General features: G+C 40.2%; 2 protein-coding genes across 3 annotated transcripts in view; one reads left to right on the top strand and one right to left on the bottom strand.

The window, feature by feature from the left end:
- The window catches only part of COG5 (component of oligomeric golgi complex 5), a 541,624-nt gene that overhangs the window by 118,026 nt on the left and 395,784 nt on the right, over positions 1–27,814 (top strand). The window lies entirely within an intron of this gene.
- GPR22 (G protein-coupled receptor 22) lies at positions 12,114–26,605 on the bottom strand. Of its 2 annotated transcripts, none has more exons than XM_073619662.1 (2): positions 25,713–26,605; positions 12,114–14,911 (listed from the first exon to the last, which is right to left on the bottom strand). In XM_073619662.1, the coding sequence occupies exon 2, from the start codon at positions 14,884–14,886 to the stop codon at positions 13,585–13,587; it is 1,302 nt and encodes a 433-aa protein (XP_073475763.1). In that variant the 5' UTR covers positions 14,887–14,911; positions 25,713–26,605; the 3' UTR covers positions 12,114–13,584. The 2 variants fall into 2 exon arrangements, with proteins under 2 accessions (XP_073475763.1, XP_073475762.1); XM_073619661.1 differs by lacking the exon at positions 25,713–26,605 and adding an exon at positions 25,075–25,215.

Here is a 27,814-nt window from a genome sequence, read left to right as displayed (position 1 = left end):
CGCTCCTGGCCCCTCCCTTCTGCCAAGTGCCCCCAGAGCAAGCAGCTTGCTCTGGGAGCACCCAATAGGGTTGCCACCTGTCCGGGATTCACCTGGTCAGTTCGGGTTCGGAATCATGCGTCCAGGTTTCAGACTGCCTAAAACCCGGACACATTATTCAGACCGGACTATGGCTTCCAGATACATTTGGATGAGAGATACTGGCTGCCAAGGGATGAGTGAGCTCACCATCCATCCCTGTCTGTGACTGAAGTCTCCCTCCTTCTCTCTCCTGCCTCTGAGTACACTAAGGTAATTCAGGGTTCTCAGAGCACCCATTACCTCAGAGTTCCCCTTTACATCAGAGGCCACCGTGTTCCCCCCTTACATCAGAGTCCTATCCGTACATCAGAGTTCTCAGTGTTTTGCATCCCTTATGTTAGAGTCCCCAGAGTTCTCCCTTACATCAGTCTGCAGGGTCACCCCTTACAGTGAAAGGGAACTCTGCGAGTTCAGAAGTAAACGGGGAACTCTGTGGACTCTGATGTAAAGGGGGACACTTGTTATTAACTTCATTTGATTAGAAATGTTATTCAATAACAAAATATATGTATAGTTTATACTATTAAAAAAAAACATTTCTGTGTGCCGCTAAAGTTCGGCAACCCTAGCACCTAAGCAGGCTTACTCCTGAGCCGCTACTCTGCATGTCCAGTCTGACACTAAGCCGTGACTTGGCCCGCACCCTCTCTCTGCTCATTGGCTTCCTGGCTGTCATCTCAGCCAATGAGTAGGGAGAGTTCCTGGAGAGCTGAGGCTCTCATGCACATCACTGGATTGAGATGGGGGTAAGCACTTTAAATGATGACTGGTGTGTACTGACTCCTATTTAACATGAGTTTGAATGTGATTGCTTAATTCTGAACACCGCTACATCCCCAGTTATAAGAGGGTGTGCACTATGCAACCGCTACATCCCCAGTTATAAGAGGGTGTGCACTATGCAACCTCATTATTTTATTTTTACTCCCCCCCCCCCCCCCCCCAAAAAAAAATATTTCTGTTTGTTGTTCAACTGAGTTGTACAGTTTATAGGTCACATAAAGGTGGAAAGTTCTAAAATTATTTATCTTTGTCTCTTTTTTTTTTTTTTTTTTTACATCACAGAAACATGACATTTTAACAGGGGTGTGTAGACTTTTTATATCCAATGTATAGTTCTATTTTATACCCCTAGCCATGAGAAATTACAACTGTATAAGGCCAGCCCATACATGGGTCGAATTCCAAAGAATTTTCTTTTGAAAAATTTTTTAAGAATTTTTATTTGAATTTTGCACCATTAGTGGGGCGCAGTAACGGCCGATTTTCGTGCGGCCACCTAATTTGTGTGATCGGGCATGTTGTAAGTTCTTGGAAAAACGATTTTCTAATCGATGATGGGAAAATCCTGTGAGAAATATAATCGAAAAAGAAATGCACATGAGCACAAGAAAATTCCCTGAAAGAAAAGAAGATTCTGTAGCAACATGAGGTGAAATTGAAGGCTTAGTTGCTTGAATTTCAAAATCAATGGTGGCATTATCAGGTCACAAAACGCAGGAAATTTCTGATTTTCAAAAAAAAAAATTGTTCAGAATTTGACCCATGTATGGCCTGCACAATTTCTATCCATTTTCCTGTATATAAAATACTGTGCCACCATCCCACCACCCTCCCAACAGCATATGGCTATTTAGATCCAAGCAAAAGTTCATGGTGCCTGATGGGACATTTTTTCTAAAACAATGTAATTCATTGTACCGTTTATGGGTCAGGATCTGTTCTAGTAAGAGTGCTGTCTGTCCCCTATTTTTAGATTCCTGCATGGTGAGGGGGTCGTGCAGGTGAAGCATTGTAGAAGGAACAAAACTGTCAAATGGCAAGTGCAACATGTTTAGGTACATGCTTTGTCTATGTCCTTATGTTAATTCAATGCATAGCTAGCTATAGATGAATTCTTTTAAAGTGAACCTGCACTTTGCCCATGTAGGGGAGAACAACAGGTTCACGCTAATCCACCACCCGTCCCCAGCAGTGCGCACTGTGTAAATTACAAGGTTGTAGCTTAAACTGTGATATCTTCCCATATGATGACAGTGCTAGTACTTGGTTACTGGCCCAGTGCTGTCACATGGAGCAAGCCACATGCTTCTCCATATCCAGAAGTACACAAAGTATTTGTTTCCCAGGCAGATGAATGAAGTGACAGGTGATTATGTGCTAATGGTGAAGAGAGTATTAAATGAATTATGTTGCCCTGCCCTGAATAGTTTGCTTTAGATCAAGCTCATCACTTCAAGCAGAAACTTAATGTATACTTTCCAAAGAATATATTGTAGTTTAAAAGCAAAAACATCAACTGTTTTTAATTCCTGAGATCATAATTCCCGTAATCCCATGGCACTCCATAGGTCTTGTTTTCTGATGATACATCAAAGGAGGCTTCTAAGAACAGTGTGGACCGTCGGTGCCCCTTTCGGTTCTTTGGGAAATGGAAAAGCTTGTTACCACCTCCTATGTGACAGTGCTTGGGTCTAGGAACCAATCACTAACCCCCAGGACTGTTATGAGGCGGGGAGTGACATTACTGCCTCCCCTGGGTTTCTTATGGTTACTTTTTGACTTTAATTACTCTTTATACTGGACCCTGCTGAGAAGTGCAATGTAGAATTCTGATTCTAAAGCCAGTATTAAAGAAATTTCCATCAGAATCCAGTTTCCAAATTGTTTGCCGATATGAGAGCTAAGTTTGCAAAAAATTGTGAGAAAAGTGCATGGTACAGGAATGCATTCTTGTGGAATTTGTGATCCTTGGGGTTGTTAGGAGCCTTATGAAGTCCAGGCAAGGAAGGGCTGGAAACCAGAGATAACCATTTTTTCTTTTTACTAGTAATGTTTTTTAGTGTTTTAGTTTTTTTTTCACAGGGTGACTTATTAAGCAGGGCATGCATTTTAATGCAATGTCTGCTTTATTCTGAACAAATATTTAGTTTTATCTGTAAACGTGTTGCATATCGGAGGAGCTAACGAGCTTTTATTAATTAGCTGCTATTAAACTAGTGTATTAAGTTAGGCATAAGCAAATGCAATAAAAGTGGAGAAAACCAACTAGGTAATTATGCCACATAGAAACCAAGAACTATGTTGTTGACAGATATCACCTTTAGCAAAACTGAGCATGTCAGTGGCCTAAAACCGTTACCTTGGAGATCATCTCAGGAAAGAAGAGATGTAGGAGAGTGAAGAAATCTCTCGTTTACACGTTACTAGAAAATACCAAGACAAGATATTACTTAAATGCCCAGACATGTTTAGACTGTGACTGCTTTATATTACGTACAGTACATAGATGACATTTTGTCTTCAGAAGACCCACCATTATACCATTAGGATAAATGTTTAGACCAACAGTTACTAGAGCTCTGCAGATGTAGTGTGTGTGTGTGTGTGTGTGTGTGTGTGTGTGTATATATATATATATATATATATATATATATATATATGTAATTTTTTTTCTAATGAGTGTTAAATGCACTGTACATTAGATTTTCACACATTAGATGGACACGTTAGAAAAACAATTTTTCTGCAACAGTTTGCAGGTATAAATACACAAACCCAAAATAATATCCTAGTCCATTGTTGGAGCAGTACATGTTTTATTCCTTCAAAGACCGATGAAAATCGATAAAATTAAAAAGTTAAATTGTGAAAAAGATGTACTGTTTTTTCACCATAGATTTGGATCAATAAAGAGTTTTTCCCAAATCACTGCATCAAAGTATATCTTTAACTAAATCCTTTTTTTTAAGGTTTTCATTAAGAGCGAAGAGTTAAAGCCAAGTCTAGGTTTTAATGCTGTTTTTATCCTTACTGTGGAGATTTGTCCTTTCTGTTGACCATTGTCACTGGGACAGAAAGTAGTAATAATTTCAAAATTGTAAAGAAGGTGAGGGTAAATCTTCCATTGAGTATACCTGATTTGGTGACATTTGTCTAAGATCAAATCTACCTTTACTTTAGAGAGATTTCCTCTCAATTTCTGTTGAGTCTCTGGGACATCTCTCCAACAGCGCACAGAGAATGATTAAAAAAAAAAACTTAAGAGATGTTTACTATTCCCTGCTCTTTCCAAGAATTAAAACTAAAGACAGCCGAAATCGAAGATTTATCCTTGAGATACATATATACAGCATCTCCTACTTGCCTACTAGTTTGGTTTTCCTCTAGACATTGCTGTACAGTTCCAGTCCACCCCACTACCTTTTGACCGTAATCTGTTGATCTAAAACACACCTGCTGATGATGTTGGAAGTTGCTTGCTGACTTTTATACACTGCCTAATGGCAGTACTAATATGTAAGGATCCTTTCACACTGACTTTATGATCAGGTCCAGCTGTCAGTTTTTCAGGCGAACCCGATCATAAGCTCCATGCATGTCTAAGAGCAGGCTGATAGAGATGAACGTCTGCACTTACAATTGCCTAACCTTAAGTCTGTCCAGGTCTGAACCTAAACCTGACTTATCGGAGGTAGCCTACTGATCAGAGGTAGCCTGATGTAAACAGACACAAATTTTACTTCTGCTAGCCCCTAGATCCAACACGGGTCCACAAACACCCGCAGACAAAAAAGCTGAACGGGCATGTATGTTACAAAAGGAAAATTTGTCCTATTCTGCTCCAAATCAGTAGGGGATCTGTTCACCACTCAATGGAGTGGAGCACGCCCATATGAAATGACCCTAAAGCCACCAGTCAGATTTTAAGCTAGGTTCACACTAGCCTGCATGGTAAAACACAGTGGAGGCTAGTGCTCCGATAGGGAGCCATGCTCCACACTCTTCTTGTGTTTTTTTTTTTTAAACTTTATTTGAATTGTCACAAAGTCATGTCTTTACACAACAGTGTGGTGTGTTGCGCTGCTGTGCAGAGACATGTGGTGCCCTCCAGTGCACTGCAAAAAATTGCAGACTAGCATTGTGGTGTGAACCTCATCCAGTGCAGAAAAATACAAGTCACCTAACATAATGTGAACAAGCCCCAATACCTGTCATAGATGCTTCTCCCTGCCTGACAGTGCTTTTTATGCAAGTGTACACTGAACCACGAAATCAAAGCTCAGTGTACAGTCTCAGCATGATTCTGTGCTAGGACAGTGTAGCTCCCATGCGCAAGCACAAGGGTTGCATAATCTGGGCTTTCCAATCAAAAGGCTGAAGACTTCAAACCTGTGAGAAGGTGGTGATTAAGTGCTGAAATTACAGCACTAGAGGTCATTGCTTGGTAGATCTACCATAATGTGCTAATACGCTGTGCATACTAGCATATTGTGATTAAAAGCTCCTGGAGGCTGATTTATTTATTTTTATTTTTTTACTAACTGTTCACTTTCAATTTAAATTGTGTGATTTTGCTGATTTTGGGACAACTGCAGAGTGTGCTGGATAGTGATAGTAGCTCAAAACTACAACTACTTGCATACTTCCTGAATACAGAAGGTCGGCCTTTCAGCAAGGATGCCATTCAGAGAAGGCTTTGCATTTTCTGAATGAATGCAAAGCATTCTTTGATTGAATGAGGGGAAGATATGGGACGGTGACGTCGCAATGCAAAAAATTCTTTGAATGAGGCCCGTGCCAAGCGACCTACCTCCCTTTCACAAGACATCACTCAGCTTGGGACTCAGAAACAAGTGGAGATCAGTTAAGTAGCGGTTTCTACTTCTGTGATTTCCATCTTCCAGGGGCATCAGGCAGGTATGGTATATACATAAGAAATAAAATGTGTTGGTCCAGCTCCTATGGATATAAGTGAATCGTGCTCTCAAAAATATAAAAAAATAAATTTTGTCTCCGTTCAGGGAGAAGTAATAGGAAGTAAGCCCATAGTGTAATAACATTTTCCAAAATGTGTTTAAATGGAAGTAAGAAATACACTCACTTGTTTTGGTGCCGGTCAGAAGAAACTATACCCGCGTCATCGTGACGTAACTTCCGCCGACGCCATCTTTTGGACAGGGACCCAAGCCGCACTTGCTGGGATGGAAGTGATACGGCGGGCCTTGCATACAACCAATGCTGTACACACCAGGTAACAGGTTCTAACCGGAACCAAAACAAGTGTATTTCTTAAATAGTGTGGACAAACAATATTATTATTAAATTACAGAACAGTTTAAAAATCTTGTCACTTAAGCCCACTAAGAAATACACTCACTTGTTATGGTGCCGGTTAGAACCTGGCACCTGGTATTGCTTCTGTCCCAGGAAGTGCGGCTTGGGTCCCTGTCCAAAGATGGCGTCGGCGGAAGTTACGTCCTGATGACGCGTGTGTAGCTTCTTCTGACGGTCGCCAAAACAAGTGAATTCCTTCTATTTAAATACACTTTGGAAAACAGTATTACACTATGGGCTTCCTTCCTATTACTTCTCCCTGAGCGGTATGATTGGAGCATCAGCAACGGACAGACCTAGTACAGGAGACACTGGATTTAAAGGGGACATGCCCCATAAGCGCATTTAAACATACTATCGATAGTTGGTCATATATATCTGGTGAGTGCAAATCCATGTGGGGCACTACATGTACTTATTCGGATCAAGCAATAAAGTTTAAAAAAATTGATTTAAAACAACTTGCACAAGCACAGTGGGCTAAAGTGAATAAGTCTTTTAAATGGTTTTGTAAGTTTTGTTTATAATATTGTTTGACCACACTATTTGTGCTGTTATAGCAATTTATATGGTATGTATATTTGTGGAATGGTATTTATGACTAGCGTGTCTGACTACTGATTATGGTATATACATACACTGGTTGAGCTTGGTTTAAGTCTGTTGTGATGCATCATATCCAACTGTTAATAACTTTGCTGTTGTGGGACAAATTGCTAAATCATATCACCAACAATGTTAGGTACCGGAATCGCTGTACACAACATTGCTACAATAATGAGTCACCAGATTTATTTTCACCCATGTTTTTGGGTTTTTTTTTATATAGATTTTAAATCGTGCAATCTGCCATTTTGAGTTACATGCCCAATTTAAAATGACAAAAGCTGTTGAAAAGGGGTTTGGAGAATATGAGAGGGCGATGAGATGCCATCTATGTAACCCTTTCATTCCTAAGCCTATTTCTGACATTTGTTGCTTACAAGTTAAAATCCGTATTTTTTGCTAGAAAGTTACTTCTCCCAAACATATATATTTTTTTAGCAGAGAATCTAGAGAATAAAATGGCGATCGTTGCAATATTTAATGTCGCACTGTGTTTGCGCAGCAGTCTTTCAAACGCAATTTTTTTAGGAAAAAAGACACTTTCATGAATTAAAAAGATACTAAACAGTAAAGTCAGCCAATTTTTTTTGTATAATGTGAAAAGATGATGTTACGCTGAGTAAATAGATGCCTAACATGTCACGCTTTGAAATTGCGCACACTCGTGGAATGGTGACTAACTGCGGTACTTAAAAATCTCCATAGGCGGCACTTTAAAAAAAAAAAATAACGGTTGCAAAGTTAGAGTTGTAGAGGAGATCTGGTGCTAGAATTATTGCTCTCGTTCTGACGATCGCGGCAATACCTCACATGTGTGAATTGAACATCGTTTACATATGCGGACACGACTTACATGTGTGTTTTCTTTGCTGCGCGAGCTCGTGGGGTGGGGGACGCTTTAAAATTTTTAACTTTTTTCTTATTTATTTTACATTGTCACGTAAAGAAAAAAAAAAAAAATTGATCACTTTTATTGCTGTCACAAGGAATGTAAACATCCCTTGTGACAGTAATAGGTGGTGACAGGTACTCTTTATGGAGGAATCGGGGGTCTAAAAGACCCCAAATCCCTCCTTTGCACTTGAAAGTATTCAGATCGCCAAAAATGGTGATTCTGAATACTGTATTTTTTTTTTTTAAACCAGCGCCAGTGGCAGCCAAGTAAACCGGAAGTGACATTGTGATGTCGCTTCCGTGTTTACACACAGGAGACTGTAACCAAGCCATTTCCAGCTTCCTTCCAGTCTCACTCTGGCTTGGCTATTAGCCGTATCGGTTGTCATCCCTGAAGAGCCGACCGTCCGCTCTAAAAAACAGTACTGGGATGATGCCTGCAGATGCAGGCATCATCCCGGTATAACCCCTTAAAGCCGAGAACACATATGTGCGTGCGGTTGGCAGGAAGGGGATAAGAACCATCAGCGTCTTCTGTGCTGTCGTAACTTACAGTATTAGTATATAGTGTAATACAGACACCATCTATTGCCCCTTAATCTCTCATACTGTGCAGTAAACATTGTACTACACAGTACACTTATACATCTGCACCTTGTCTAGTGTGCTGGAAGACATTTAAAGACATCATCTGCACCTGTTTTCAAGCCTGGCAGACGTTTGAAGTATAGTACTGCACAGTACAGTATTTCAATTTGACCCATGGTTTGGCACTTGCCCTGGCAACAGTTTTTTCAGGTATTTTGAATTGTAGAAAATATTTATTGTCTGGTCAAAAAGGCACACTTGGCATGCAGCTATAGCCATTACCATTATCTGCAACTGAAAAAAAAAAAAAGTTTTTCTAAATGTAATTATTTATTTCTTGGATTGCATCAATGTTGCTTCAATGTTCTATATGAAGACCCCTTCCCCCTCTATACAACTATTACCCAAACAACCATTTTGGACCACAGCCAACTAGGATTTATTTTCTAACTACCAAAACAAATTTCTACTTCAAAACATGGTAGTAGTACTCCAAGGGCATTATTGATTTGGGGACTTGCACAAAACTGTTAATGCTGAAACATAAACACATTTGTGCTTTCAACTTTGTGGCTACAGTTTGAGAAATACTTTTTCTGTTCCATGTTCACTTTGCTCCTGTACACAAAGCCACATTCAGAAAAGCATAGGTTGAGCTTGGTGTGGAGAAACTCTCTTGATCTTATCAGAAATTCAGAGCTGTGGTGAGTCCTCTGCACACTTCCTATGCTATCTCAAAGAGAGTATATAGCCCTCTAATGCCGTGTACACACGGTCGGACTTTTCGACAGACTTTCCAGCGTACTTTCGACGGACTTCCGATGGACTTTCTAACGAACGGACTTGCCTACGCACGATCACACCAAAGTCCGACGGTTTCGTACGTGATGACGTATACTGGACTAAAATAAGAAAGTTGATAGCCAGTAGCCAATAGCTGCCCTAGCTTTGTTTTTTGTCCGTCGGACTAGCATACAGACGAGTGGATTTCTGGGTCCGGCGGAGTTACGACGTAAAGATTTGAAGCAAGTTCCAAATCTAAAGTCCGTCAGGTTTGCGACTGGAAGAGTCCGCTGAAGGTCCGGTGAAGCCCACACACGATCAGATTGTCCGCCGGCTATGGTCCGTCGGCATCCGTCGAACCAGTCCGGTCGAAAAGTCCGAACGTGTACGCGGCGTTAGTCTTTATCTTGAAGTACAGAATGATTAGCCTTTATTTTGTAGAGATGTGAGAATTGGAGTGGCTTAGTAGTTTAGCAAGAGACACTGGGCAGGGCGGACACATGCATTCCTCAAAAATTCTGTGTGTTGTCGGCCTACAGCAGAGCTTAAGAGGTGACTGCATTTCTGGCAGATCATCAACAGGTATTTGTCTATATTTACAGGGTCTTTTGGAGGGATAAATCATGTGGAAATGTGCACGTATTGCAGAGAATGTACTATTTTTTTTTTTTTCTTTGCCTTGATATACAATTTAAGGCGTATAATAGGCACCAAATAAGTGTAAACTGTACAGCTGCAATCTCTGTAATCTTGTTTTCATGGGCTTAACCAGTGCCAAGCATTAGCTGTGTGCATTACGTAGGTTTAGCAGGTGAAAAGGCAGACACCTACAAAAAATTTACAGTATTTACACTGAACTTTCATGGCTCCAAGGATTCAGTCTAGAAAAGGTACAACAGCAGTAGGAAAACAAGCAAGGCCCCAATAAAAAGTAAGGATGGCATGGAGAAAACTTAAAAAAAATATAATAAAACAAATGCCACCGTAAAAATAAAAATTTGGCCTACCCTAAAAGTTAGCATCAGTGAGAAACTTGGCAACTCTGATAAAGGAGCCCATCATGAAAGAAGAAATGAGACTGCAGGCTGAATTGCTCAAATAGTTTCAGTCCTGGTTGTCTGCTCTGAGTTTTTGGCCAGTCTAAGTAGTATGTAGGGCAAAGTACAGGGATCAGTAGTGTTAATTTTGTTGCCAAAAACATTTTTGTCATTTTTGAACAAAAATGTGAGGGAGGGACATTTACCCATGTGAACTTCTGGTTTCCTCTGAGCTCTGCCTGCAAAGCCTATGAGTGTTTCCCTTCCCAGTAAAGCAAGGTAGTGACTGTAGCATGCTTAGTGGTTTGGTGTGGTTAGAACTGTGCAGCATTTACAGGCCTCCCCACCGTCCAGAGCCCTGTGTGCATTACAGGCCTCCTCAGACCACCATCCAGAGCACTGTGCAGCATTACAGGCCTCCTCAGACCACCATCCAGAGCACTGTGCAGCATTACAGGCTTCCTCAGACCACCATCCAGAGCACTGTGCAGTATTGCAGGCTTCCTCAGACCACCATCCAGAGCACTGTGCAGCATTACAAGCTTCCTCAAACCACCATCCAGAGCATTGTGCAGCATTACCGGCCTCCTCAGACCGTCTAGCGCACTCACTGTGCATTACAGGCCTCTTCAGACTGTCCAGAGCGTGTAGTTTGTTCAAACTTTAATACCATAAATAATAACATGATATTAAATTTCTTTTACTCCAGGAGTATATAATGAGTTTGGAAATTCTAGAGAAATGATTAAATAATGCATTACAATTTAACTAAACCCATTAGATTTTAGTCAACTAAAGTGATTCTATTTGACAAAAATGTACTGCAGATTTTAGTCTACTAAATACGATTAAAACAATTGCAGATGACTAAAATGCGACTAAAACTAAAATGACATTTTAGTCAAAAGACTATGTCTAAATCGAAATTTGACACCAAAATTAACACTGGGGGTCAGTAGTATGTAGGGCTGAGTACAGGGGTCAGCAGTATGTAGGCCAAAGTACAGGGATTAGCAGTACGTAGGCCAAAGTACAAGGGCATAGTATATGGAGCAGTAGTATGTAGGGAAGTGTAAAGAGGTCAGTAGTATGTAGGGCAGTATACAGAGGTTGGTAGGATGTAGGGCATTGTACAGAGGTCAGCAGTATGTAAGGCAGTGTAGAGTGGTAAGTAGGATATTGGGCAGTGTCAAGTAGTATGTAACACAACGTACAGAGGTCAGTAGTATGTAACACAACGTACAGAGGTCAGTAGTATGTAACGCAATGTACAGAGGTCAGTAGTATGTAGGGCAGTTTACAAAGGTCAGTAGGATGTAGGTCATTGTAAAGAGGTCTGTAGTATTTAGTACAGACATTCTTTTTGGGCAGAGAACAGAGTTCATAAGTTTGTAGAGCAGATTATAGGGGGTCAGTAAGGCAAAGGATGGTTTCAGTCAGTGGGGTGGAGAGCGGTGTCAGTAAAGCAGAGGACAGTGTCAGTAAGTAGGGCAGTAGACAATGTCAATAGGGCAGTGGAAGATGTCAGTCTATAAGGCAGAGGATGGGGTCAGTAGAGGAGAGAGATTTGTGTGTACAGGGGGTCACATGCAGAGCAGGCAAGTGCTGTCAACGCACTACTGCTCTGTCTTCTGGCGCGCTGATCCCTGCCGTCTATCCCATGTGATGTTACATACCAGCACCTGGAAAGAATGTTGGAGGAGGGCTGGTGAGGATCAGTTTAGCATGCTAGAGATGTTCCTTCCCTCCATCGCTCTGCATGTGTGGGAGGAGCAGTTGACACTGGTGATCGGCAAGGCAGGGTCGCAATCAATGAGTTGCTGACCCCTGAGGTAGAAAATATGTGATAATAGTTGAAATTGTTTCCAATATTTGGAGGCCTGATATAATGCTAATATGGCCATTCAGGTCCCCTTAGACCAGCAGTGCCTAGGCAGATGCATTTTGGGTAACCCAGCCCTACCACCTTTCCTGCCTGGCTGCACCAAATTGAACAAAGCGTGCACATTTTCAGAAAAAAGTTTAATATACTGTATATTAAAATCTTAAATTTATTTTTTGCATTAAATATTTTTTGTCTAATGTTATCATAAATGGTCTTTTCACACAGCAAGGTTTTAATGACCATGGTTGTTTCTATACTGTTTTTTTTCCCACACGTGTTATATGAGCATTTTAGCATTTTGTAGCATATTGTGGTATTTTTGCCATTGAAGTGTATATACGTTGTAAAAGCAAGTATTGCCCCGTACACACACGAGCGTAATTTACGTCGGCAAAATCTTGGATGGTTTTTCTGACGGAATTCTGCTCAAGCTTGGCTTGCATGCACATGGTCACACAAAAGTTCTCTGAACTTTCGACCGTCAAGAACGCGGTGACGTTCAACACTACGACGAGCCGAGAAAATCAAGTTCAGTGCTTCCAAGCACGCGTCGAATTGTTTCTGAGCATGCGTAGGAATTTTGCGCGTTGGAATTGGTACAGACGATCGGAATTTCCGATCGAAACTTTTTCCGAACGAAAAAATAGAGAACCTGCTCTCAATCTTTTGCTGGCGGGAATTCCGCCAGCAAAAGTCCGATGGAGCATACACACGGTCGAAATTTCCGACCAAGAGCTCACATCAGACTTTAGCTGGGCATAAGAGCACCTTACAAATGCTTACAAATGCTTGAATATCTTGCTAGCATTTCCATAGACTACAACGGGAGCTGAAAACACTTGCACATGCAGAGAAAATGCTGCATGTAGAAGATTTTCAAGTGCAACACCCTGTGTGTGAAAAGTCCATACTGAAAACAAAATGCATTTTGCCAGAAACAAACTGCTTGGACCGGGGTTCAAAACAAGGTCCTCTTTAAATAAGCCCCACGGTTTGAACATAATTGTAATTTGAACACCTGGTTTCTTATGAATACATTCTAGTACCATCATTATGCCTGCAATGTGTCTCTCGAAATGAGAAGGTGACATTTCTTGTTTAGACCGAAAATGTACTTTGCCTCTGATATTTTCATATAGTTTGTATAAGCTTGTACAATATAAGCTACCACTTACAATCCTGTGGTTAATGAACATATCTTTGTTCCAACAGGTTTCAGCAGATATTTTTATTCCAAATATGTTAACTTTTTAAAAGAGATATAGATATATATATATATATATATATATATATATATATATATATATATATATATATTATTTTGCGTTAATTTTTTTTCTTTTCTTATAAAAGGATTTACACATGTCTTTTGGTGAACAAAATATCAACAAATTTATACGAATTACATGAACAGACTGCCATGCCCAATGAACTGCAGTGTGAAAATCAAACATCTATGCTATGTACGATGTATTGAAAATATACAGTGTAATTACCAATGTAGAAATAAATAAAAAATCATTGCTTTGTTGGCAGTGTCATTCTCCTGTTCATACCAGTCTTTCCTTCAGGTAGAAAAGCAGGAATACTAAGCTAGCCAGTGGCAACCTGAGGTGATAAACATTTCTGCCTAGCTTCGTTGTCATCGGTTGTCATTTGTTTACTCCTCTTGGGTTCTATCCATGAATTATGGATTACAGCATTATTAGGCATCGGATCAGCTTCCACAATTGAAACAACCCTTTTTTTCATTTTGCTTTTCAAAACCTTTTGGAATTTTTGCCTTGTAAATGCGTATAGCAGAGGGTGGAAGATGGTAGTTCCATAGGCCATGACTAAAAAGCAAAGTCTAAGTTTTACCAAGAGGTCACTTGGGCCCAGACATAAAATAATTGTATTCAATATGGAAATGGGCGTCCAACAAAAAAGAAAGGTTGAAATAATCAATAGTGACATTCTGAAAACTCTTTTCTGCCTTTCGCGTCTTTCTCTGTGCCTTTTGACTGCTCGCCGGAGGGCAATGATCACAGATACAGAGGTCCTTACACCAAGCACCACATTCCTGCCTCCACTGCTTTGTGAGACATCTGTGGTCTCATGCTGTGTAGCCAGAGAAATTGTTTTTTTCTTGCGTATCTTCTTTTTTTGCCCTGTTGAGAATCTTGTGCCAATACGAATGTTAAGAGCCTGGAGTATTTTGCTGTATGTTATTAACATCACAATAATTGTGAAAAAGAAAATAGGTATCTGCACCAATAGGTGGTAATACATCCCAAGTTCTGTGTGGTATTCATTACTGCTGACGCACAAGAGTGTTTTGTTCTCCCAGGTGGTTTCACTTTGAAAGCTGAAGAAGCTAACTTCAATAAAAGGAATCAGGAAAGCAAGGAAAGAAACTATCCATGTCGATGTCATCAATATGAATGCACGGCCCATAGTTAGAATACGATTGGCAGGTTTTACTGAGATGTCATAGCGATCCAGTGTGATGGCAAAGACATTGACTGCTGTGGAGACACTAGCAAAAGACACGCAGGCTTCATGGAAGCAGCAAATCAATGCACTATTGCTCTCGAGCGGCAGCAACAAGATCACAGCTGTCAGAGGAATACACCCTACACATATAATCACGTCAAGGACATGGAGATTCATAGTAACAATGTTGCTGACAGAATTGATTAGGTTGGATTTCATGCAGTAAAGAACCAGTACGGTGAGGTTACTTCCAAGGCCCAGAACAATTTCCAGCATGAGGAAACAGGTGAGGGAAATTTGGAAGCTGAGTGGGTATGACAGTGGTCTATACATGTTGGTGCTGACGTCGTCAATCTCATCGCGAACTGTTATATTGGCCTCAGACTGCATGTTGGTTTCCAGCAAGAACATGAAACACATTCTGTTGAGATAGGCAGCATGAGCCCTGAAAGAAGACAAATACAATATTAGAGAGGCAAATCACAATATACCTATATTGATGTTTTTTCTAAAATGAGCAAAGAAATGAATAATATATGGCTGAGGGCCATATTTATGGTTTAATGATTATTTTTTAGAAAAAAATGTATGTGCCCCTTGGTTCATTTAGAAAAGCTTGCACTTGGCTCGCAATTTGAAATGTTTTGCTGATTTTCTTATGGAAAAACACACACAACTGCATATAGTTCACATGGTTGTGTTGTCATTTCGTGTGAACTCCCTACAGCCTCATGAGTCCGTGTATAATCACTTGTCTTATTCAGGCTAAAGAAGGTCAAGAAAGTTTCTGTAATGTAACAAAATTGCGTGTGATGGTATTTAAGGCTGGATTCACACCAATGCATTTTTAGTACTTTTTGCACTTTGCAGATTTGTATTACAGTCCATTTACAATGGTTTCCTATGAAACACGTTCTGTTGTGCAAATCTGCAAAATGCACTAAAAATGCATAGGCGTGAATCCAGCCTAAAGGTGTGATATTAGGTAAACTGACCATACATAATGGCGTCTAAGTGTTTTCAAAGGTTCCCTGGCATGCATAGCCAGTATTCAATGCATATTTGGAAGGCTTCCAATTGCTATTTGCAGAACCGTGCAAAGCCAACTAAGTTTTGTGCAGACAGTAGTAAACTTGGAATTTCCCAACATAAAAGTAATGGTCAGTGTGGGCTCACTCTGCACTGCCACATTGTCCTGTGATTGCGCCAAAACCATTTACATTTTGTAACCATCTTGTGTGTGTTGATAATCTTTAAGGATACCTCCAAAAATGATTAAAAATAAAGTTTACATATAGGTGCATTTAACTTTGTTTCTTAGAGGTAAAAACAAGCTTCCATTATTTTCTATGTCTATCCCATCCTAAATAGCATGGCAAAATAGCAGAGTAAATGACCATTGCATATAACTCTGGGCACACCACACACTGGGCTCAATTCACACAAAAAAATTATAGTATTTCTAGCTGAGCCCAAAAATATTTAAAAATCACAGTCATGATTTAATTCAGAGCCCTGTCATTGTTTTAAAGCATTGTGTGCCTAATGAAAACTGACCTTTAACATGATCTGTGATAGATATGCCACTCCATCATGGTTGTTAATTATAATGAAGAGGTTGGACATTGCTGTTTGTTAAAGGGAAGGTATAATGTAATTTCAGTGAGCATATATTTTTGTGTCATTGTGATGTTCCCCTTAACCACTTCAGCCCCAGAAGGATTTAGCCCCTTAATGACCAGGCCATTTTTTGCGCTACGGTACTGCGTTACTTTAACTGACAATTGCGTGGTCGTGCACTGCTGTTCCCAAATACAATTGATGTCCTTTTTTTTTTATTTGGTGGTATTTGATCACCTGTGCGATTTTAATTTTTTGAGCTAGAATATCCAAAAAAAATGTAAAAAAACACATTTCTTCATCAATTTAGGCCAATATGTATTCTGCTACATAGTTTTGGTAAAAATCCCAATAAGCATAAATTGATTGGTTTGTGCAAAAGTTATAGCGTCTACAAACTACGGGATTGATTTATGGACTTTCAATATTTTTTATTGTTTTTACTGGTAATGGCTGCGATCAGCGATTTTTAGTGGGACTGCGACATTGTGGCAGACAAATCTGACCCTAAGACACCTTTTGGGGCCAATGAGACACCAATACAGTGATCAGTGCTAAAAAAAATGGACTAATCACGGTATAAATAACACTGGCAGGAAAGGGGTTAACTACAGGGGTGATCAAGGGGTTAACTGTGTTCCCTCAGTGTGTTTCTAAGTGCCGGTTCACACAGGGGCGGCACGACTTGCGGAGGCGACCTGCAAACGACTTCTGAGGCGACTTGCAAAACGACTTCTGTATAGAAGTCTATGCAAGTCGCCCCAAGTCGCCCCCAAAGTAGTACAGGAACCTTTTTCTAAGTCGGAGCGACTTGCGTCGCTCCTATTAGAACGGTTCCGTAGCACAGAACGGGAGGCGACTTGTCAGGCGACTAGGTCGCCTGACAAGTCGCCCCTATGTGAACCGAGCCTTACTGTATGGGGGAAGTACTCACAGGAAGAACACAGAGATTGCTGTTCCTGATTACTAGGAACAGACTATTTCCATGTTCTCCCCTGTCAGAATGGGGATCTGCCTTGTTTACATAGGCAGATCCCAGTTCTGCCTCTGTGAAGCAATCGCTGGTGGCCTGCGGACATCGGGTCTGCAGGACACACGCATCGGCTCCTCCTCCATGCAGCGGGCACACCCACATTATCTATTGCATGAGACGGCGTACAGGTGCAACCTTTAAGTGGTTAAAGTAATTGTTGCTGTAACCTTTATGATATCATACAATAAATGGGGAAGGGTTTTTCAATGGGACAGGAACACTTGAATAGCAATAGAAAAATTGCCAGATGTCCAAACCCTTCTCCATTTTGCTAAAATTGTTGGAGATGTCCCATTGCTTTCTATCCCAAGGAAAAAACCCCCAAAGAGTACAATAGTTGCAATAAAAGAAAAGCCTTGGGTGGCTCTTTGACATGCATTGTGGGAAAGAGCAGTAAAGCACAACCATGATGTAGTGGTGCAAAGCAGGAAGCAGAGCAGGAGAATGTACTGAGCAAATATGAAGCACAAAAAAGGTTTTTTTAAAAGTAAACTCATTCATACTATAGCTTTAGGTCTCATTCACACGAGGCGGATCCGCTCAGCTCAGCAGGAGATCGCTCCGTTGATCTCCGCTGAGCCGGCGGATGACAGGTCCATCTCTGCTCACTGAGTGGGGAGGGGCCTTTCAGAGCGCTGCTGATTCCTATGGAGGGATCAGACAGCGTGTCCGTTTTCATCAGATCTCATCCATTTCGATCCGCCCAGACGGCTGGCGAACGTATCACAATACGTCTGATTTTAGCAGATCGGATGGCAGACGGGAGTCAGCGGATACATCTCTGATGACATCCATCTCCCTATAGGAGTCAATGGATGGCCCGCTCGGGTCCGCCTGAAAAACGGACAGGCAGATCCGAGCGGGCTTGCCATGTGAAAGGGGCCTTAAGTGATTGTTGATTTTTTTATTTTTTTATTTTACAAACATGTCATGTCATACTTTTCTGCTCTGTGTAAAGGTATTGCAGAGAGCGGTCCAGATCCTATGCTTTTCAGGTTCTCTCTCGGCTCCTTCTCTTCTCTGTGTGCCACCATAGGTAGATGCTACTTCTGGTGGCACACGTGCAGGCTCGATCCCCAGCCGAGCTGTGTGTGTGTGTGTGTGTGTGTGTGTGTGTGTGTGTGTAGTTACACACACACAGTTTGGCTCATCTCCACTCCCTGCTCCCTCCACACTGGATTTAATTGAATGCACTAGGAGCCAATGGCTCCCACTGCTGCCTCTATGTCCAGTGAGGAGAGTGAGAGAGCAATACCAGATCAAGGTGAGGCTCAGGTAGATATTTAGGGGGGGCTTGGTGGGTTATTTTTTCATCTTAATGAACATAGAAGGATTTTTATCTTAATGCAGAGAATGCATTAAGCTAAAAAAAAAAAAAAAAAAAAAAAAATTAGCCTCTACAACCACTTTAAATAAAACTGATCTCTTTACTAGTAAAGCAAAATAAACATTTCAAAAGACTATACCTTTCCGTTTTAAAGGCGCACTTGTCCTTTTAAGATTCATAACCTTTAAGGAATCCTTGTAGCCCTAAGGCCCCATTCACACCTGAGCGTAGCGGTTTCAGGCAGAAAGTCGCGCAAATTTTTCCGCGATTTTGTACAGGTCAAAAGGTCACCAATGTAAAAAAGCAGAAAAACGCCTGTAATCTGCCTAAAAAAAAAAAAAAAAAGTTCCAGAACTTGTTTGAGCTTCAGGTGTTTTGGAGTGGAGATGTGAGCAATCTCCATAGAGAATAATTGATTTTTTTCCCCTCCAGCGTTTTTGTAGCTTCAGGCTACAAAACGCTCAGGTGTGAATGGGGCCTAAGCCCTGATTCACGCCTGATTGTTTAGTAGCTTGAAGCCCAAAGCTCCAAAATGCTCAACAACCAAAATCTAATGCCTAAATTGTGCCTGTTCACATATGAGCACCCAGGTGCCTGTAGCTCGATGCCTGACACTCAAAAAGCTACTTTTGAAACAGAATGGGGAGTTTTTGGCCACATAGACTTCAATGGAAGCACCCGGATAGGACCTTTTTTTCAAGCCTACAACAATCATCTCCAAATCCTAGCAACTAGCTTTCCATTGGCTAAAACACAATGCTGATGCCTAAATACTCCAGAAAAAATGTGCAAAAATGCATAGAAGCAAACAGAAAAAAAAAAATTGCCTGTAAACACATTCGGGTGTAAATGCAGCCTAACATTTCTACCTAGCTGTCAAAAAGCTCTTATACAAGTGGAATGTAGATGGTCTATTATTCTAATGTTCTAGCGTAACTGTTTTGTGATTCAGCAGAGTTTTTTTTTCCGTACCTGGTCACTAGGGCTTGTTAGATGTTAAATGTTCATGTCTAGGAGACTTTGCAGCCTAATCAGTGCTATCAGGATCCCAGGTCTTCCAGCCTGTGATTCGTGACAAGTCACAATTTTGTGATGCTATCTCCACTTTTCCTAAACACGATTGAAGCTCTGTGATCTCATTATGAGGTCTATTTACCATGGATGTATGGAAAACATTGTATATCAGTCAACAATATCCCTGTACATCACAAGCATATAGACTATACATATATTTAAATGTGCTCTTTATTTAGCTCCCACTGATTTTCAGCCTTTGCAAGTCCCTTAATTTATGCAAATTTGCTTTTAGTCTGTACTGTTGTTGCTATAGGAACAAGCTGGAAGTTCTGCCAAGTTTAATGTTGCTAAATATCTTCCTGCAATGTTGTTACATTTTTCTTACCTATGAGCCCAGTGTAAACCTGTCATGGGGGGAAATTTGTGAACTTCCATGGCTGACCTCTGTCCAAAAATGCAACTTGCCTGTTGGTGCTCATGTAGATGCTTTGGCTTGTTCACAACAAGAATACGGGATGGGAGTTCTTTTATTTGCCGCATGCTTGTTCCTGGTCTGTAACTCGAAAGTAACTAGTATTAACCACTTAAGGACCGAGCCTCTTTATGAGATTTGGTGTTTACAAGTTAAAAAGTTTTTTTTTTTTTTTTCTAGAAAATTACTTAGAACCCCAAACATATACTTTTATATATGTCTTTTTTCTAACACCCTAGAGAATAAAATGGAGGTTGTACTTTGTCACACCGTATTTGCGCAGCGGTCTTACGAGCGTGCTTTTTTGGGAAAAAATACATTTTTTTGAATTAATAAATAAGACAACAGTAAAGTTCGCCCAGTTTCTTTTAAATTGTAAAAGATAATGTTACGCTGAGTAAATTGATACCCATCATGTCACGCCTCAAAATTGCACCTGCTCGCGGAATGGCGACAAACTTTTACCCTTAAAAACCTCCGTGGTGACGTTTAAAAAATTCTACAGGTTGCATGTTTTGAGTTACAGAGGAGGTCTAGAGCTAGAATTATTGCTCTCCCTCTAACAATCGTGGCGATTCCTCACATGTGTGGTTTGAACACAGTTTTCATATGCAGGCGCTACTCACATATGCATTCGCTTCTGCAAGCGAGCTCGGCGGGACGGGGTGCGTTTAAAAAATTTTATTTTTTTTTTCCTTATTTAGTTTACCTTTAATTTATTTTATTTTTACACTGTTCTTTTAAAAAACGGTGTCACTTTTATTCCTATTACAAGGAATGTTAACATCCATTGTAATAGGAAAAAGCATGACAGGACCTTTTCAATATGAGGTCTGGGGCCAAAAAGACCTCAGATCTCATATTTACACAAAAATGCAATTAAAAAAAATAGAAAAAAAATTAAATGTCATTTGAAAAAAAAAAAAAATAAAACTTAAAAGCTATGGGCGAAAGTGATGTTTTGATGTCGCTTCCGCCCTGCAATGATATGGAGACGGGTGGGGGCCATCTTCCCCTCTCTCGTCTCCATGCCTAACAGAGGGAAAAACCCGATTGCCTCCAGTAAACGCCGGAGGGCACCGGTGTGCGGCGGGAGGGGGGGTGCCCCTCTCCCACCGCCAAATTAAATGTGATCTTGTGGCGAATCCGCCGCAGAGACCACTTTTATCTGAAAGCAGACCACCCATTGAAGAAGAGGATACTGGGGTTATGACAGCTAGCTGCTGCCATAACAACGATATTCCTCTTCAAAGTAGCAACATATGACAACGGCAGGCACTCTGTAAGTGGTTAAAAGACTGAGGCCGTTAATGGCAGCTTGTGTATCTTTCTTCAAGTTCAAGTTGTTCTTCAATTATCAAATTTGGTTAAATATTGGCAGTTTATGCAGGCTTAATTTAAAAATTAGCATTTCTGATTTATATACTTAAAGCGGTAGTACAGTCCGCTTTGTGATTTTTTTTTTTTTTTTTTTTTTACCTACAGGTAAGCTTTATTATAAGTCAAATGAGTATCTCCTAAATGTGCACATTTTAGGAGATATTTGCTCTTTTGGCAGCCGGTGACATCACCGGCACATATGCTCTGAAGGAACGGTATACCATGCTGTTCCTTCAGAGCTCTGTGCCATGGCCATTACTCCTGTGCATATGCCCGCGATTGACGTCATCACGGCTCAGCCATTCAAGCTGCCGGGGCTCGCGAACCTGGAAGGAAGACTGGGTGAAGATGGAAACCCTGTCATTAGTGATAGCGCCACTACTGGGGAGGGCTTCGTTCTAAGGTAAGTATTTCATAATGTGCTATTATACGATGTATATTATACTGTTGTCTTGCAGGGGATTTTATTTTCTTCAATGTCGCGGTTTACTACTGCTTCAACACTTAATGTCTGTATTATTTTTGGGTTAATATATGTTCATTATTTTCACACAATTTGTCTTTATGTGTACATAAAAAAAAAAAACCAGAAACTAAAAATAAAAATTAAACCAAGGTTAAAGGGTGGTATGATGAACTGTCTACCAAATGACTGCATGAGATTTTCTCCCATATTCAAAATTGCTTCAGAAGTGAAGCCTCCATTAAACACCTTGTGGCCAGCAATTTCTGGCTGTTGGCCTGTTATTATTACCCTGGAATATCTAGTTTAATGGTAGCTGGAGACGCACAGGTTGCTAAAGTCTGCGCTGTGCTTTTTGTGTTGTGCATGTGTCAAGCTGTATTTACACTTCAGTGTTCTGGTTTTGTGCGTCTGTAATGTGATGTCTGTTTCAAGTATATCTTGCAAGAAGTGAAATTCTGCAGGACCAGACAGAGCTCAGAGTACATTTATTCCCAGTAAACGGCACTGGACGGCCTTTTTTGAGATACTAGCTTTTTTTTTTTTTCCTATACGTGTTATTTTTATGCATAGAGGAAATAAAAATTAAGAATAATGTGCATTTTTGATCAGCATGTAATCTGTGCTTTGAAGAAAACCTGCTTTGGTCTCCCCTGTACGTGAAAGCGAAAGCCTCTGCAGAAAATGGAAAATGTGAGCCCTGCCAGATTCCACACTGGCCAGAGATAAAGCATCAGTCCTGTGTCACAGGCACTAAATTTCCTGTGGCCTAAGTGTACGTCAAGAGAAGCAGCGTTAATTAACCAAATTCATCTTTTGTATCCCTGAATCTGTTAACTTACAATGAGTAACAAGCTGAAATGGGAAGTGGGCTGCATGGAGAAAGCTAGCAGGCAACTGTGCTTCTAGGCAGTAAAGATGTGTGGCAGAACTTGGCATCATGCTGCTAAACACCTACCTGCTTCCTTCTGCCATAAGGGACCATTTAGTTCACTGAAGCATCTTTTCAGAGATTGATACATGATGTCATTGTCACACTGTCAGATGCTTGTAAAGATGTTCAGTAGCTCTGTTGTTCAGCAGGGGTGGAATCTATTAGGCAATCTACTACTGCACACCAAATGGATATTCTCTGCGTCCCTTTCTTGTTCTAGCTTTAGGTTTAGGTTTTAAACTTCCTGCAGTTCCTTCATCTCTTTACCACCAACTTAGAGGAATAATACATTTTTATATATTCCTAGATTGTAAGCTCTAAGGAGCAGGGCCCTCTAATTCCTCCTGTATTGAATTGTTTTGCAACTATACTGTCTGCCCTCATGTTTTAAAACACTTCCCAAACGGTTGGCACTAATATAAATCCTATATAATAAATACTATATAGGGGTGATTTTATTATTATCAATGGTCATAATTCTGTCAAAAGCATAAATCATTTTTATTTGATATTGCATATTTAATATTGGCATAGAAATACCCTATTTAATACTTTTTTTTTTTTAACTTCAAAATATCCTATTTAATACTTGATACAAAGTTTATTCCTCCTTGCCACCAGTTTAAGGGCCCATTCACACTTCTCTGGTCATGTATGTTGCGTTAACGCAATTAACATGCCCTGTGTTAAGGCAACCCATTCATTTTTAGGCAGCACAGAAATGGACCAAAAAACAGACATGCAGCATTTTTTCTAATGTAGCATACCACAATGCAAAGTATAATCTTGTAGTACATTGCCTGTGCTTTAGGATGCCATTCCAAATGACTGGCGTCACAACGGACCCAATGACGAAGGTGGGTTTTGAAACCCTAGGGAGCGGATTATTTACTAAAACATGTACAAAAGCATCCGGATCGGATCTGGAGGACTTTTTTATTGTTTGAAGTGGCCCTTAAGCTGGCCATACATAACACTATTTTTCTTATTCAATTTCCCTACAATTATGTAGTGCAAGGGCCTGCCTGATTGCAAGTGTTTAAGTCTGACCTTATACTATATGGTTTTAGTGAATCTAAAGGAAAATTGTACAAGAAAATTGCATAATATATGGTTAGTCTTTTTGTCAAAGCTTAATTGAACAAGCTGAATTTAGAAGCTGATTGGCTAGTGTGCACAGCTGCACCACATTCTGTGTGCACCAGTTTTAGTTAATCTCCCCCTAAGGCCAGATTCACACCTATGCAGGTTGCAATTTGTATATTCCACGTGCATTTTGCATTTTTCATTACACATTTTTGATCCATTGAAGTCTATGGAACCAAAAACCAGAAAAAAATCCCTGGCCCTTTCCATAAAATGCACAGATGTGAACATGAACCATAGGAAACCATGTTGAATGGACTGTAGTGTGTTTCCGCAAAACTGAAAACGTGCTAAAAAATGCATAGGTGTGAACCAGGCCTAAGTGTCCAAAGCTCAGACGTTGTTCTAGTATTGCTATGGGACTAAGGCTGGATTCAAACCTAATGCATTTTTAGAGCTTTTTGCATTTTGCAGATTTGCACTATTTACCATGGTTTCCTATGGAACACATTCTGTAGTGCAAATCTGCAAAATGCACTAAAAATGCATAGGTGTGAATCCAGTCTTAGGGGTTGATTTACTAAAACTGGAGAGTGCAAAATCTGGTGCAGCTCTGCATGATGGCCTATTAGCTTCTAACTTCAGCTTGTTCAATTAAGCTTTGACAATAAAACATGGAAGCTGATTGGTTTCTATGCAGAGCTGCATCAGGTTTTGCACTCTCCCAGTTTTAGTAAATCAACCCCCCTTAGTCTTACTATTTTGTTTTGCAAAGAATGAATGTGGATCACTAAGGCTTTGCCAGAGTTCTAGTCTCATATATATATTATACACACACACACAACTTCACTGCATGGTATCTGCTATTTTTTTGTGCTATTGAAAACAGGTTTTAAGTAAAGTCCATTCCGCACTTGTGCCTTGTGTTTACTTCATCTGTCAACCTTTGTCCGTACTGAAGTACTAGTTTATATGGCCTTTACCAGAAATATAAATAGTTGTAGCTATTTTTATATGATGAATATGTTTTTTAAATGGCTTAGCTAATGTTACATTTTGTGCATTGATTATATGGATTCTGTTTTGGAATGACACTTGCCATATGCATATTAATAGATATGTTCTAAGTTAATGACACCATATATTAAGGTTATGTTCATCCTTTGCATATATACATACACACAGATAGATTAGATAACTATTTTTTATTTCTTTATACCTTTTCCAAATGCCTTTTATAATAACCTAACTGTAATAAATAGTGCTTTTTATTTACCTTTTTTTCTTCATGGTGCTTCTACACTTTGCCTGCCATTGATCGGAGACCAATATTCGAGACAGTATGTCCTCACCCTGCTAGCAAGTAGTTTCCAGCAGACATAGTCAAGTGAGCCTGTCCTGCACTATTGTCACGATTATGTCTGAAATTAATGCAACTTGAATATGCCCTTTGAATGATGCGTGTGCCTTAATTTGCTTTTTGTTTATCACCCTGCTTGCAATGCAAATAAGTTCTTTCAAGTCTAATTCACTCTTGTCACAGCCATGCAAATATTAGGGAAATAAAAAAAAAAATGACTGGATAATGCAAATGACGAGAGGTGCAGCCAGAAACAAATCCCCATTACATGTTAGGATGAAAGTAACACAGCTTTGCATCAGCTACCTTGTGTCTATGCAATGACTGATTATTTTTATCAGAGGAATTTGAATTGAATTATACCCGGTATGAATGTTGGGCACACAAATTATTTAGGAAGCATTATTACACAAAATGAATGAATGCGGTTTTGACTTTAAAGCATTATAGATGTGTTTCTCTGTACGGAGACAGTCTAGGAAATCCAGGCTTAGCATGTATTACAAGAGAGGTCTATTCTAAAACTCCATGCGAAAAGTGATGACAGCACTTACCTCTGCCAAAGATTAAGGATCCTTTTTGAGCCACTCTTAATTGCTTCATCTTGTTCACTTGTAAGCAGAGCACACAGAAAGGCAGGTGCTACATATCTCTCCAGAAAATGATCTTAATGAAAAGATGTTCTTGTGTCGAGCCATTGTTTCAGCATAGTGCTAACGTGCAGAGCTTGTACTGCTGCTTTCAGGCTGCTGCGGACGCTCGTTCAGTCTTCCCACAGCGAAATCAATAAGCATCTGAAAATACATGATGAAAGTAATTTAACATACTGAAGACTGCAACTCTCCGGAGACATGAGTGAGGTCCTGTCTTTTTTTTTTTTTTTTTTTTTTTCCTCGTCTCGGAAGAGCCGTAGTGCTGGTTGTTAGGTCTGCTTTTGCTGAATGACAGCTCGCTTCCTTGCTTCCCTTCACTGCAGAGGGATGCAGTGCATTCACCAATTTTGATTGGCCGGATTTGCTGAGCTTTAGAACAGCACTGCATTTTAAAATTCTCCTTTTTTAAAACCTGTTTCACAGAATCCCATTTGAAGACTTCTTGTGTGTAGGAAGTCGGAGTCTGTGATTCCATATATGCCCAGGCTTTACAGACTCTCAAAAAGCTGTTATTTTTTTTTCAGAGACTCCCATGTAAATTGAATTATGCTCTGTTTGCTCTATTTCTCCTGAATTTTCCTAAGATGCTTCTTGTGTTGATTTGATTTGATTTGATTTAGAAACGACTAATATAATCAGAAGCTGAAAAAGCTGTAGAAATTGAGATATCAGTCTGTCTTTGTAAATGCCCTTTGCAGCAGTTAGATTTTTAGTTCAGCTACAAAAAATTGATCTATTGATTTGTTTACAAGAAGCACAGCTTTTCCAATTTGCTATTGGATGACCCACTTTCAAAATGCAGAGAGCAAAATATTTTGTCTTTTTTCCTTTTAAGTAATTTTCTTCAAAAATACATTTCATTACCAACCTATTGTATAGTCCTGAAAAAGGCATTAAGGATTTTTTAAAAGTTTGCACATTATACAATCTTGGCTTGCTACAGTTTTCCCCGCATCATTTTTTTCTGTTAGCCATTTATCTAGCAGCAGGAGATCCTACAGTTTTTTTTTTTTTTTTTTCTTTCAAAAAATCTGCCTTAATGGAATATAGGAACTAATGTTCCAGCTACAATCACGCAGACACACGCTCTAGGGCCAATGTAGGTAAAAACTACCAATATATGTTGCACTGCGGGAGGGAATCAAAGCTTAGAGAGGAAAGCCAAGCACATATTGAAAGAACATAGCATCATGGTGGGAGCCACTGTATTCCTAAAACACTGGGAAGACTTTTTATGTTATCTGCATCTTCCTGCCGTTTAGGCAGATAGAGGTTGATGCCCCTTGATGAGGGAAAAAAGATCAATATCAGCCTCAGAACCTGTGTAATTAATATGTGTCCTGGATTAAAGGGATGATGTGGTAACCCTACGTTGTGTATATATATACTCGCGAAACAGACTATTAGGAACACCTGTAACTGCTTATTCTTGCATCAAGCTAATAAGCTGATCTCCTGGCAGCAACACAATGCATGAAATCATGCAGTTACAAGTCAGGAGCTGCAGTTAATGTTCACCTCAAACACCAGAATAGGCACAAAAAAAAGTTAAAGGGATTGTAAATCTTTTTTTTATTAAAATAACAAATATTTCATACTAATCTGCTCTGTGCAATGGTTGTGCACGGAAAAGCCCTGATCCTCCGCTTCTCGGGTCCCCTGCAGGCATTTCTGGCTTTATCCCCTTTCTGAGTGCCCCCATAACAAGCGGCGTGCGTGTTTGCTCTCGAGCCCCGTTCTGCGTCTCCATAAGAGACAGAGTGGGACTCGGGGGCCCCCCCCCCCCCCATTACTGGCTGTGATTGATAGAAGAGGGAGACAATGTTGTATCTTAGCCAATGAAAGCCACTGCTCTTGTGTACATTGCTGGATCAAGATCTGGCTCAGTTAAGTATTTGGGGAGGGGGGGGCTGCATGCAGTAGGTTTTTTACCTTACTGCATAGAGTGCAGTAAGGTAAGAAAACTACCTGCCTTTACAACTACTTTACCTATCAATGGTGAA

This window comes from Aquarana catesbeiana, linkage group LG03, assembly GCF_042186555.1.
Source record: "Aquarana catesbeiana isolate 2022-GZ linkage group LG03, ASM4218655v1, whole genome shotgun sequence".
NCBI classification, from domain to species: domain Eukaryota; kingdom Metazoa; phylum Chordata; class Amphibia; order Anura; family Ranidae; genus Aquarana; species Aquarana catesbeiana.
This window is presented reverse-complemented; position numbering and strand designations above follow the sequence as displayed.